This window comes from Cebus imitator, unplaced genomic scaffold, assembly GCF_001604975.1.
Source record: "Cebus imitator isolate Cc_AM_T3 unplaced genomic scaffold, Cebus_imitator-1.0 Scaffold132, whole genome shotgun sequence".
NCBI classification, from domain to species: Eukaryota; Metazoa; Chordata; class Mammalia; order Primates; family Cebidae; genus Cebus; species Cebus imitator.
The window spans coordinates 4,706,066-4,720,624 of NW_016107447.1; the positions used below are offsets into that span (position 1 = coordinate 4,706,066).

General features: G+C 43.8%; 1 protein-coding gene across 2 annotated transcripts in view; it reads left to right on the forward strand.

Moving 5' to 3' along the window:
• The window catches only part of ARFGEF2 (ADP ribosylation factor guanine nucleotide exchange factor 2), a 97,707-nt gene that overhangs the window by 82,383 nt on the left and 765 nt on the right, over positions 1-14,559 (forward strand). For both annotated transcript variants that reach the window (XM_017541378.1, XM_017541379.2), the window contains exons 34-38: positions 552-666; positions 5,008-5,138; positions 6,743-6,911; positions 10,773-10,911; positions 13,404-13,521. In XM_017541378.1, the coding sequence (XP_017396867.1) occupies positions 552-666; positions 5,008-5,138; positions 6,743-6,911; positions 10,773-10,911; positions 13,404-13,521 (672 nt within the window). The remainder of the gene's footprint in view (positions 1-551; positions 667-5,007; positions 5,139-6,742; positions 6,912-10,772; positions 10,912-13,403; positions 13,522-14,559) is intronic.

Sequence of the window (14,559 nt, forward strand, 5' to 3'; positions counted from 1 at the left end):
TCCTGGGTTCAGGCAATTCTCCTGCCTCAGCCTCCTGAGTAGCTGGGATTACAGGCACGCACCACCATGCCCAGCTAATTTTTTGTATTTTTAGTAGAGACGGGGTTTCACTGTGTTGACCAGGATGGTTTCGATCTCTTGACCTCGTGATCCACCCGCCTCGGCCTCCCAAAGTGCTGGGATTACAGGCTTGAGCCACCGTGCCCGGCCTGCTGTCGACTTTTTAAAAAACTGGTTACTGCACTAGTAATTTATCTTTGAACTTGATCTCATAAAAAACTTGTCACACTATTAAATCCTAATATGTAGAGAAATGTCCTTTGGGTTGGAATAGGAATTGAAATTTTAATAGGAGGAGAAGTAATTTAAATTCTTAATCTCCCCATTGCAGCCTGTGAGGCATGCTACATTAAGCATGTGGTATAATTTTATTTTGAGCAAAGCAAGGCACTTAAATAGAGGCTGGACCAGCCATATTAAAACAGGCACATCTCTGCCCAAATTATGGTGAAGAAAAGTGAGCATTGTGTTTTTTTCTGGTTTACATTTAGGATGTGGATCTGGACCGCCAGTCTTTAAGCAGCATAGATAAAAATCCCTCTGAGAGAGGCCAGAGCCAGCTCTCTAACCCGACAGATGACAGCTGGAAGAGTAGACCATATGCAAGTAAGGCCACTTTTTAATTTGTTTTAAATAAGCTTATGTGATTCACATATTCAGAAGGCACAAAAGGGTAAACCTGAAAAGCCGCCTTCTGCCCTGTGCCTCAGTCTGCCCGTTCTCTGTAGCAGCCAAGGTTACCCATTTCTCTGTACCTTTCCAGAGTCATTTTATCCATATGCAGACAAGTACATGCACATATACATTCACATACATATGTGCATAGTAAAATATCCATATGCAAACAAGTACACGCACATACACATTCACACACATACATACATACATACATACATATTACGTATGAATTCTCTCCTTTTACAAATTATGGAATAGTGTGTCTTATTCTTTTTTCACTTATATCTTTTAGAGATCATTCAAAATTAGTACATAAATAGCTTTCACATTCTTTTATACTATTGTCTGTTATTCCAGTTTGTAGACATGCTTTTATTGCTTGAGTTGCTATTAATAGACACTTATGTTATTTCTAATCTTTTGCTGTTAGGAGCAATACTGCATTGAATAACCCAATACATACATCATTTTTGAGTTTAATAAGTTCCCCAAGATGTACTGGAATCAGTGGATAAGTGGACTTGCCATTTTAAAATATTTCCCCATTGCTATTAAATTTGTACCTGTTTACATGATCTTTTCAGATTAAATATAACTTCGGACTAATTTTAACTTGAAATTTTCAAATTATGAGTCAAATTGAGTAGTTTTTTGTATGTTAAAGCACCACTTCTGTTTTCTTCTCTATGTACTTTGTAATCTTTGCTCATTTTCTGTTGATTGTTGGCGCTTTTGTTTATTGGTTTGGAGGAGCTCTTATATACTAAAAATCCTTTTTCTGATACAAGTTTCAAATTATTTTTGCCAAATTGTCTCTTAATATTGCTTACGGTGTGTTTTGCTATTGTTAAAAAAATAAGTTTAACAGCTATAATGTACCAGGCACTGTACTATGTGTTTCATGTGTGTTGTTATTTTATTTAATCCCCATCCTCCCCTTTGAAGGGATACTGTCTTACATTTGAGGGAACTGGGGCTTAGACAGATGAGAGAACTTGACAACATGTAGTAGAGTGGGGATTCAAACACATTTTAGGCAGCCTGAGGAACGGGAACTTGTGAAAGCTGTTGTGGTCCTTTGAACATTGTATGCCCCATTGTTTGCCTTTATAGCAGTCCCACCGCATCCTCAACAGGCTAGGCTATAGCTGTTAACATTGAAGTTAACTTCTGAAGCAGCACATTTGACCAAAACAGTGTGTGGTCACCATTTGCTTTAGAAGGAATAAAAGTAGTCACCCTTGAAATTCATTAAAGAGGTACCATGTTGGGACTGATGTGCCATCTCTCAATAACTGATGCAGCCAGCTTCTCTCTAGTGTCCGGTGATAGAATGATCTCTTTTTCTTTTTTTTTTCAGAAACAGGATCTTACTCTGTCACCCAAGCTGGAGTACACTGGTGTAATCACAGCTCATTGCAGCCTCAAACTCCTGGGCTCAAGCATTCCCCTGCCTCAGTCTCCTGAGTAGCTGGGACTATAAGCACCTGCCACCACACCCGGTTAATTATTTTTTGTAGAGATGGGGTCTCACTTTGTTGCCCAGGCTGGTCTTGAATTCTTGGCCTCAAGCCTGCCTCCTCCCTTGACCTCCCAAAGAGCTGAGATTACATGTGTGAGCCACCAGGCCCAGCCTCTTTTTCTGTGTGGAGGCCAGATGTACATTTCTTTCAACAGGAGAAGCACTCAGTGCAGCGAGAGTCTGCACTCGGAGAAGTTCTGGAACTCGAGGCACATCCCATTCCCCCAGGCAACAGTGCCTTTGCTGCTCGCAGCCTCCCAGCTCAGCCACCCTTCAGGACATAAGCTCAGGCAGACAAAATCTTTACACGATTATTATTGTTTCCTTCTTTTTATTTTTGGTCCAAAATGCTTTAATTGACTTGGCATAAATTGAATGTACATGTGCTGCAGCTCCACTGTATTTTTTTTAAAAATTAAAACATTCTACATGGAGAATAGTTACATGTTTTTATAATTTCGCAACTGGCTGGGAGCAGTGGCTCACACCTGTAATCCCAGCATTTTGGGAGACCAAGACCAATGGATTGCTTGGGTTGAGGAGTTCGAGACCAGCCTGGGCAATACGGTGAGACCCCATCTCTAAGAAAAAAAAAAAAATTTAATGAAAAAATAATTTCACAGCCACTTTCAAAAACTTGAGGTCAATTCAACCTCCTTGTTTTCTATCACTAAAATATTTAATGTTTTCAACATTCTGATTTTATAACAATAAGTTAGGAAAAGAACCTCTACTGTTATTACAGTCAAATCAGTCAACACTTAATGATGTATTTGACATGGGCCACCCTTGGGCCCCCAGGGATTGAGAACATAAAGAGAATGTAGTTAGTCTAGTCGGTAAGCAGAAACCACACTGCTAATTTGAACAGGGAAAATTCGATATAAGAATTGTTGGGGCCGGGCACAGTGGCTCACACCACACCTGTAATCCCAGCATTTTGGGAGGCCAAGGAAGGCCGATCATGAGGTCAGGAATTCAAGACCAGCCTGGACAACGTAGTGAAACCCCGTCTATACTGAAAATAATTCTAAAAAATTACCAGGTGTGGTGGCGGGCACCTGTATTCCCAGCTACTTGGGAGGCTGAGGCAGGAGAATCACTTGAACCGAGGAGGCAGAGGTTACAGTGAGCCTAGATTGAACCATTGCACTCCAGCCTGGGCAACACAGCGAAACTCTGTCTCANAAAAAAAAAAAAAAAAAAAAAAAAAAGAATTGTTGGCCAGTCACAGTGGCTCACACCTGTAATCCCAGCACTTTGGAAGGCCAAGGCAGGCAGATCACCTGAGGTCAGGAATTTGAGACCAGCCTGGTAAAGACGGCAAAACCCTGTCTCTACTAAAATTACAAAAAACTAGTCAGCGTGGTGGCATGCATCTGTAATTCCAGCTACTTGAGAGGCTGAGGCAGGAGAATCACTTGAACTTGGAAGGCAGAGGTTGCAGTGAGCCAAGATCACACCACTGCACTCCAGCCTAGGTGACAGAGCGAGACTCCATCTCAAAAAAAAAAAAGAATTGTTAACTAGTCAAAGGTTGTTAACCACTAAAAGGAATAAAAGACCACTTTTAAGGGATACAGAAGTAGAAAATGCAGAAAGCAGCTACTATCTTTAGACAGAAAGTGATCCAGAAACGCTAAGAAAAGCCACTCCTGTGGCCACACAAAACTGAGCTTCTTGGCCAGGCACAATGGCTCCCACCTGTAATCCTAGCACTTTGGGAAGCCAAGGCAGGCAGATTGCTTAATGTTGTGGCACAGGAGTTCAAGACCAGCCTGGGCAACATGAGGAAACCCCATTTCTATTAAAAAAAAAAAAAAAACTTCTGGCCTCTTCAGAGAGGCTGGCTATTGCAGAAACCTGAAACATCCTGTGGTTAGGGCACAGTCCAAAGCTGATCTTTAGAGGGTAGCCCATTGGGTGGCAGAGAAACTTGCTAGAGGACACAGAACCGGCATAGCTGATTCCCTCACTTTCTTCAGGTCTTTGCTCAAATTTCTATTTTCATGGAGACTTTTCCCGACTAGTTTGCTTAAACTTGCAATCCTATCCTGACACTTTTTATGCATGTCTCTACCTATCATCAATATTTGACGTATAATATCTTATACTTAAAATATTTTATTGGCTGGGCGCGGTGGCTCACGCCTGTAATCCCAACACTTTGGGAGGCCGAGGCGGGTGGATCACGAGGGCAGGAGATCAAGACCATCCTAGTCAACATGGTGAAACCCCATCTCTACTAAAAATACAAAAATTAGCTGGGCATGGTGGCACATGCCTGTAGTCCCAGCTACTCGGGAGGCTGAGGCAGGAGAATTGCTTGAACCCAGGAGGCGGAGGTTGCGGTGAGCTGAGATCGCGCCATTGCACTCCAGCCTGGGCAACAAAAGTGAAACAAAAAATATATATATATATATATATATATTTTTAATTGTCTGTCAGCACCATGGGAGAAGGGATTTTTTTTGTCCAGCTTATTCATTGCTTTGCCATAAAATCAAGAATTGTGCCTTGACTGGGTGTGGTGGTTCATGCTGTAATCCCAGCACTTTGGGAGGCTGAAGTGGGAGGATCACTTTAAACCAGGAGTTCAAGACCAGCCTGGACAACATAGTGAGAGCCCATCTCTTTAAAAAAAAAAAAAAAAAAAAATTACGTCGTGTACATAGTGGGAGCTCAGTGGATATTTCTTCAGTATTGGCTAAATCATTATTAGGGTTAATCTTTATCATCTAACATAGATCAGAAACTGTTTGCCAGCCTCCTCATCAAGTGTGTGGTCCAGTTGGAATTGATACAGACCATTGACAACATTGTGTTCTACCCTGCGACCAGCAAAAAGGAGGATGCAGAGCACATGGTTGCTGCCCAGGTAAGAACAGGAGGCCTCGGGAAGAGCATCCCTGTCCATAGGGAGGCTGCTTTGATGTAGTGGTGTATAGGAGCCAGCTTGTACTGGCTTTCCAGAACCCATCATGCATGTCTCCTTCTAACCCCACATTCAGTAATGACATGTTGATAGCTTAAAATTGGCCTTGCAAGGAGTTTCTTACGAAAAAACAGCAAACACTAAAAATCAGGGCCTACACACACACACCCCAGAGAGCAGGTTTATCAGCATACTACTTCTTAGATGCCACCACACTAGTGTTATCATAGGAACTGTTCTCCATAATTGATACAGTTTGATCACAAATAAGTGAGAAGGAAAAGATATATATAAAGATCCCAGTTATTCCTTCAAATATTTCACTTTTTTTGTTTAGTATATGCATCTTTGTATATCAGGGTATCAGGGATTCCTTTTCTCTTTTTTTTTTTTTTTTTGGTGAGACAAAGTCTCACTCTGTCACCCAGGCTGGAGTGCAGGGGTGCAATCACAGATCACTGGGACTTCAGCCTCCCAGATTCAGGTGGTTCTCCCATCTCAGCCTCTTAAGTAGCTGGGACTACAGGCACATGCCACCATGCCCAGTTAATTTTTTTTAGAGACAGGGTTTCGGCTGGGTGTGGTGGCTCACGCCTGTAATTCAAGCACTTTGGAGGCCAAGGCGGGCGGATCACCTGAGGTCGGGAGTTCAAGACCAGCCTGACCAACATGGTGAAACCCCGTCTTAAAAAAAAAAAAAGAGAGACAGGGTTTCGCCGTGTTGCCCAGCCTGGTCTCAAACTCTTGGACTCATGGGATCTGTCTGCCTCAGCCTCCCAAAGTGTTGGATTGTGGGCAGGCACCACCATGCCTGGCCTACATATGGGATTCTTGAGAAAAATGTCCAAAAGTTAGACAGTAATCCTACAGCATGGATTGCAAATGTCAGTGCTTCAGGGGCTAGCAGATCCTGTGAGTGACAGTGAGTAAGTGAGTGAGGCAGGCTGGGTAGAGACTGCAGTAAACCAGAAATCTCTAGCCCAGTCAAAGCGGCTGCCACCTCTCAGCTTTAGCACCCAGTTACCATCAAAGTGGGTTAAGTTGTGACAGTTTCTGTTGTTTCAAGAGTAGACAAAATCAAGATTTTTTTTCATAGAGGAAGTCGTGTTTTAAATACTAGCAAAAATAAATGTAAATTTCATTACTGCTGAAAAAAAATACAGCTATGGGCCAAAGGCTGTCCTTTTTGATTTTTTAATTTTGGTCACTTTTTCAATAAAGTTTCCTAGTGTTTCATACATTTTTCAAGAATGCATTCCTATAGTGAAACCATTGGAGACACACACTCTTGTGTATGCAATAGAGGCAGCACTGATAAAACTGAAACTTTGGGCAGCCAAGCCTGCCATCATGGAGCAGCTCAGTGTGTTCCTTCACCAGCCAGTGAGCAGAGTCTAAATAGAAACGTTTCAGGGTATTGGGGAATAAAGTATGTCTTATAGAGAGGATGACTTTGGGGAACTCATGACTCCCATTGTCTGCAATCACAATGCCCAAAGCATTCCATCTTCTTCACTAGCTCTTCTATCCTCTGTCCTGTCCTCTAGCAAGACACGCTGGATGCAGATATTCACATAGAGACGGAGGATCAGGGCATGTATAAGTACATGTCTTCCCAGCACCTCTTCAAGCTGTTGGACTGTTTGCAGGAATCCCATTCATTCTCAAAGGCCTTCAACTCCAATTATGAGCAGCGGACTGTCCTGTGGCGAGCAGGTGAGGCCACACAGCAGATAAGATAGATAGCCACACTGGTCACCATCCTAAAATATTACAGTGTTTGGAAAATGCCCAAAATTGTAAACATAGCTAGAATAACTTAACAGATACTTTCATGCTTGAGGGGGAGAGAAGGGAAATGCTACATGGGTTTCATCACAGTACATAGTAGAGTCTCAGTAAGTATTTCATAAAAAGACAAATTGAGGCTGGGTGCAGTGGCTCACACCTGTAATCCCTACACTTTGGGAGGCCGAGGAGGACGGATCACTGGAGGCCAGGAGTTCAAGACCTGCCTGGCCAACACGGTAAAATACTGTCTCTACTAAAAATACAAAAAATTAGCCAGGTGTGATGGCAGGTGCCTGTAGTCCCAGCTACTCAGGAGGCTGAGGCAGGAGAATCAGTTGAACCCGGAGACAAAGGTTGCAGGGGGCTGAGATGGCGCCACTGCACTGCAGCCTGGGCAACAGAGCGAGACTCCATCTCAAAAGAAACAAAGACAAATTGAAGTTTGAAGAATCGGGCCAGGCACAGTGGGTCATGCCTGTAATCCCAGCACTTTGGGAGGCTGATGCAGGTGGATCACAAGTTCAGGAGTTCCAGACCAGCCTGGCCAATATGGTGAAACTCCGTCTCTACTAAAAATACAAAAATTAGCCAGGCATGGTGGCACATGCCTGTAGTCCCAGTTACTCGGGAGGCTGAGGCAGAAGAATTGCTTAAACCCAGGAGGCAGAGGTTGCAGTGAGCCGAGGTCACAACACTGCACTACAGCCTGGGTGACAGAGCGAGACGCTGTCTCAAAAAAAAAAAAAAAAAGTGTTGGAGAATTGAATTGATCTAGCAAGTCAAGAAATTTTATGGGCTGGGCACAGTGGCTCACACCTGTAATCCCAGCCCTCTGGGAAGCTGAGGCAGGTGGATCACTTGAGCCCAGGAGTTCAAGACCAGCCTGGAGAGCATAGCAAAACCCCATCTCTACCAAGAAAAAGTATATGAAAATTAGCTGGGCATGGTGGCACACACCATACTCAGGAGGCTGAGGCGGGAGGATCACTTGAGCCCAGGAGGTGGAAGTTTCAGTGAGCCAAGATTGCAACACTGCACTGTAGCCTGGGTGACAGAGGGAGACCCCATCTCAACCAAAAAAAAAAAGAAATTTTACATTAAATTAAAAGTGTCTTTTTTTTTTTGAGATGGAGTCTTGCTCTGTCGCCCAGGCTGGTAATCTTGGAAAACCAGAAACCATTCATCAATTTTCTAAGCTTTTTGGGGTTTATTCACTTTCCTGCCTCCAAAAATAAATACATAAACACTGGAGGTAAATATATTTTTTTCTGGGATGATAGTGGGATTCTCATTATTTTGAACTTTGCATAAAAGTGATACTTCATATAAGTTTGGTATTGTTACCATTACTTTTTTTTTTTTTTGAGGCAGAGTCTCACTCTGTTGCCCAGGCCGGAGTGCAGTAATGCAATCTCGGGTCACTGCAATCTCCACCTCCTGGGTTCAAGCAATTCTCATGCCTCAGCCCCCCAAGTAGTTGAGTTTACAGGCATATGCCACCATGCCCGGCTAATTTTTAGATTTTTAGTAGAGACAGGGTTACAGCTGTCTCTACGAAAGACGGGTTGGTCTTGAACTCTTGACCTCAAGTAATCCGTCTCAGCCTCCCAAAGTTCTAGGATTACAGGCATGAGCCACTGCACCTGGCCTTGTTATCGTTACTTTTGTCCCCAAATATTTATTGTAATCGACAATTAAGGAATGCCATTTTTCTCTACAGCCTTAAAATATGCAGCTGTCGCCCAAGCTGGAATGCAATGGCACGGTCTTGGCTCACTGCAACCTCCACCTCCAAGGTTCAAGCAATTCTCTTGCCTCAGCCTCCAGAGTAGCTGGAATTACAGGCGTCTGCCACCACATCCAGCTAGTTTTTGTATTTTTAGTAGAGACAGGGTTTCACCATGTTGGCCAGGCTGGTCTTGAACTCCTGATCTCAGGTGATCTGCCCACCTCAGCCTCCCAAAGTGCTGGGATTACAGGTTTGAGCCACCGCACCAAGCCTGGTTTGCATATCTGTTAAGCTGATTGGTACTCCTTTGTTTTCACGAATGTGTTCTTGGCTGGGCACAGTGGCATATGCCTGTAATCCCAGCACTTGGGGAGGCCAAGATGGGTGGATTACGAGGTCAGGAGTTCGACACCATCCTGGCCAACATGGTGAAAACCTGTCTCTCCTAAAAATACGAAAAACTAGCCAGGTGTGGTGGCAGGTGCCTGTAGTCCCAGATACTTGGGAAGCTGAGGCAGGAGATGGCTTGAACTCAAGAGGCGGAGGTTGCAGTGAGCCAAGACCGGGCCATTGCACTCCAGCCTGGGCAACACAGCAAGACTTCATCTCAAAAAGAAAAAGAATGTGTTCTTATGTGTGATTTGTGAAGAAAAATAATCTTGCAGCTTGCAAGAACACCGGAATTCTTAAGAGTTGTTACATTTGAGAAGACAAAACTAATGGCTTCACCAGCCAATAAGCAAAGTCTAAATGGAGAGCAGGCCAGGCAAGGTAGTTTACACCTATAATCCCAGTTTTTTGGGAGGCTGAGCCAGGTAGATCACTTGAGGTCAGGAGTTCAAGACCAGCCTGGGCAACATAGCAAAACCCCATCTCTACAAAAAATACAGAAATTAGCAAGGTGTAGTGGCATTCTCCTGTAGTCTCAGCTACTCAGGAGGCTGAGGTTGGAGAGCAACTTGAGCCTGGGAGGTCAAGGTTGCAGTGAGCCAAGATTGCATCACTTCACTTCAGCCTGGGCAACAAAGCGAGACTCTGTCTCAAAATAAAATAAAATAAAATAAAATACCAGTAAGTAAATGGAGAACAGTTCAGGGCATTTAAAAATGAACTTATTTTGCCAGGCGCGGTGGCTCACACCTATAATCCCAGCACTTTGGGAGGCCGAGTGGGCAGATCACAAGGTCAGGAATTCGAGACCAGCCTGACCAACATGGTGAAAGCCCGTCTCTTTAAAAAAAAAAAAAAAAGCTATCTTATACAGCGGATGACTTTTGGAGAGTCATAGCTGCCTTCATCTGGTATTATAATCAATCTGTATTAAGAATATATATAGGCCGGGTGTGGTGGCTCACACCTGTAATCCCAGCAATTTGGGATGCCAAGGCAGGCAGATCACTTGAGGTCGAGAGTTCAAGACCAGCGTGGCCAATATGGCGAAACCCCGTCTCTACAAAAATAGAAGTATTAGCTGAGCATGATGCCAGGTGCCTGTAATCCCAGCTACTCGGGAGGCTGAGGTGGAAGAATCATATGAACTCAGGAGGCGGAGGTTGAAGTGCACCCCAGTCTGGGAAACAGAGGAGACGCTGTCCTAAAAAAAAAAAAAAGGATATATATAAAATCTTTCAGGCCAGGCTCAGTGGCTCATTTCTGTAATCCCATCCCTTTGGAAAGCTAAGACAGGAAGATTGCTTGAGCCCAGGAATTTGAGACCAGTCTGGGCCACAGTAAAACCCTGTCTGTACAAAAACTGAAAAATTAGCTGGGCGTGGTGGCACATGTCTGTGGTCCTGGCTACTCAGAAGGCTGAGGTGGAAGAATCATATGAACTCAGGAGGCGGAGGTTGAAGTGCACTTTGAGACCAGGAATTGGAGGCTACAGTAAGCTGTGATCATGCCACTGCACTCCAGCCTGGGTGACAGAGCGAGGCTGTCTCAAGAAAAAAAACAGAGATGTTTCAGTATTTTGTAAAGTAACTAGATTTCTAGTTCATACACAGTTATCAGCATTATTCTAGAAGTGTGCACTAATTAAATGACTGTCTGATCTCTAGGTTTTAAGGGCAAGTCTAAACCCAATCTTCTAAAACAAGAAACCAGCAGCCTGGCCTGTTGTTTGAGGATCCTGTTTCGAATGTATGTTGATGAGAACCGCAGGGATTCCTGGGAAGAAATACAGCAGAGACTTTTAACGTAAGAAAATTAGTTTCTGACTAGATTTCTATCTGCCATAAACAAAATTCGTCACAGCAATACTGTGGATTGAAAAGAGTGGGAGAAAATACATGCGGACACTCTGACAAATTATTTTCCTTTTTATTTTTTCCTTGTATTTGGTGACTCTTCCATTATACTTTTCTTAATGCCCTGAAGAGGGCAGAGGCTCATGTTTCACTGATAAGCCCTTTCTTGAGCCCAAGAATTCAAGGTTATGGTGAGTTATGCATAGAAACATGGCAGTGAATAGTGCTCTGAGCAGAGTCAGCAGGCTGGAGGGAAGTCCTGACTCGGCTGGAGCCCTGTGGCCTTAGGCAGGTTACTATCCATCTTGGGTCCAGGTCCTCTTTAGTATTGTTGTCAGCAATAACATCCCATCATTCCTTCTTTCCAAGAAGAATGTATTTAAATCATATAACCAGGATGTGCCTATATCAATTATGAAGAAATGCACCAGTGGGGAAAGAGTAGAATACTGATGAGGAAGCCCAGCCAGAAAAGTAGGTCTTTGCCACTCAGCTTCCTGGGCATCAGCAAGATTCTGATGTCTGAGCTTTCTTTTCTTCCTCTAAGGTTTAAAAACAGTAATACACAGTGCTGGCAAATGTGTGATAAGAATGTACTCTCCTTCACAGCTAGTTGGAGTGTACAATGGCATGATCTTTCTGGAAAGCAGGTGGGATTATATACCAGGAGCCCTAAAGTGTTCATTCTCTGTGACTTAGTAATTCCACTGTTATGGAATCTGCTTCAGAAGATATTTTAGAACTAGGAACCAGGAATACCACACAGAATATTCATTGCAGACTTATCAGGACAAAAAGTTTTTAAGCAGCTCAACTGTGGAATGAATAAGCTATGGTATGTCCTAAATTATGGTATTATGAAATATAGCATTAACAGTGAAATTTTATTTATTTATTTATTTATTGAGATGGAGTCTCACTCTCACCCAGGCTGGAGTGCAGTGGTGTGATCTCAGCTCACTGCAACCTCTGCCTCCCGGGTTCAAGCAATTCTCCTGCCTCAGTCTCCTGAGTAGCTGGGATTACAGGCACATACCACCACACGTGGCTAATTTTTTTTGTATTTTTAGTAGAGACGGGGTTTCACTGTTTTGGTCAGTCTGGTCTCAAACTTCTAACCTCAGATGATGCGCTGACCTCGGCCTCCCAAATTGCTGGGATTACAGGCATAAGCTACCATGCCCAGCCTAAAAGTGATTTTTTTTTTTTTTTTTTTTTTTTTTTNTTTTTTTTTGAGAAAGAGTCTTGCTTTGTCACCCAGGCTGGAGTGCAGTGACTCCATCTCAGCTCAGTGTAACCTTTGCCTCTTGGGTTCAAGTGATTCTCCTGCCTCAGTCTCCTGAGTAGCTGGGATTACAGGCACCCACCACCAGGCCCAGCTAATTTTTGTATTTTTACTAGATATGGGGTTTCACCATATTGGTCAGGCTGATCTTTAACTCCAAAGTTCAGAGAAAAATTGTTCTCCTGTAGTCCCAGCTACTCAGAAGGCTGAGGCAGGAAAATCTCATAAGTCCAGGAGTTTAAGACCAGCCTGGGCAATATAGTGAGACCCTGACTCTAAAAAACAAACAAAACACCAAAACACCCCAATTGCTGAAAATTGCAAGTAAAAAGTTTTGCAGCTTCTTTTTTTTTTGGGGGGGGGTTAAAATTTATTGTATTATGAACAAGTTCCCACATGAAGTAAAATTATTTTTAAAAATTTCACAGGGCCGGGTGCGGTGGCTGACACCTGTAATCCCAGCACTTTGGGAGGCCAAGGCGGGTGGATCACAAGGTCAAAAGAATGAGACCATCCTGGCCAACATGGTGAAACCCAGTCTTTACTAAAAATACAAAAAATGAGCTGGGTGTGGTGGCACACGCCTGTAGTTCCAGGTACTTGGAAGGCTGAGGCAGGAGGATTTCTTGAACCTGGTAGGCAGAGGTTGCAGTGAGCCAAGATGGCGCCACTACACTCCAGCCTGGCAACAGAGCAAGACTCCCTCTCAAGAAAAAGAAAATAGTTATTGCAGCGGCTTGACTTAGAGGCTTAGGCTCACATCTATAATCCCAGCACTTTGGGAGGCCAAGACAGGCAGATTGCTGAGACCAGGAGTTCAAGACCAGCCTGGGCAACGTGGAGAAACCCCATCTTTACTAAACATCAAAAACATTAGCCAGGCACGGTAGCACGGTAGCATGAGCATGCAGTCTTAGCTGCTTACGAGGCTGAGGTGGGAGGATCAGCTTGAGCCCGAGGAGGTTGAGGCTACAGTGAACTGTGATCATGCCACTGCACTCCAGTCTGTGTGGCAGAGTGAGATCCTGTCTCAAAAAAAAAGCAATTAAAAGTTTAAATAATTTTTTTAAAAAGTCATCCCAAGAATGAATAGTTCTCCCTGATTGTGAGATGTTAATCAGTTGTTTGATATGCCTCCCCCTCTCTAATTCTTCTAGTGTTTGCAGTGAAGCTCTTGCCTATTTCATCACCGTGAATTCTGAAAGCCATCGGGAGGCCTGGACAAGTCTCCTGTTGTTACTTCTAACCAAAACCCTCAAAATAAATGATGAAAAGGTATGAACAAGTAAACTCTGATGTTTCCACTAGGACATAAGGTTTGGGTTGGCTTTTCACTCAAGAGTTTGCAGTAACTATTTTCCCAGTTCTCCCAAGGATGGTTACGTGACTGTCAGCACCATTCTAGATGCATTGGAGAGAAGTTAATTCATTACAGACAATGAGTGCCACAGGATAGTAGGGCTTTTTCCTGGAAGAACCCTAGTTGACCAAGGCTGAAATTTAGACCTCATGTGTTGCTGTTAGGAATGGTGTGGTGATTTTCAATGCAGCAAGAGAGGGTTGAGATTGTAAAGCACTGGTTTTGACATAGGAACTTGCTTTACAAAATAAAAGCTGTTGACTTTTGGTAGCGAGACTATCCAAATATAATTAAAGTTAAATATAACTGAAAGAAGCTTTAATTTGCAAGATTTTCTTTCAACTTCTTTTGTTGTTTTTGTTGTTGTTTTGAGACAGTCGCTCTGGCACCCAGGCTGGAATGCAGTGGCACAATTTCAGCTCACTGCAACCTTTGTTTCCCAGGCTCAAGCGGTCCTCCCACCTCAGCCTCCTGAGTAGCTGGGACCACAGACACACACCACCACGTGTATTTTTGGTAGAGATGGGGTTTCACCATGTTGCCCAGGCTGGTCTTGAACTCCTAAGCTCAAGCAGTCCACCTGCCTTGGCCTCCCCAAGTGCTGGGATTACAGGCATGAGCCACTGCACCCAGCCCCAACTTTCTAATAGCAAGAAAAGCACCAATACTATAAGAAGTTGCAGGGTAGGCCAGATGCAGTGGCTCATGCCTGTAATCCCAGCACTTTGGGAGACCGAGGCGGGGCAGATCACCTGAGGTTGGGAGCCTGGCCAACATGGCGTAACCCCATTTCTACTAAAAATACAAAATTAGCTGGGTATAGTGGTGCACACCTGTGATCCCAGCTACTTGGGAGGCTGAGGCAGGAGCATTGCTTGAACCCAGGAGGCAGAGTTTGTAGAGAGCCGAGATCGCACCACTGTACTCCAGCCTGGGCAACAAAGCAAGACTCT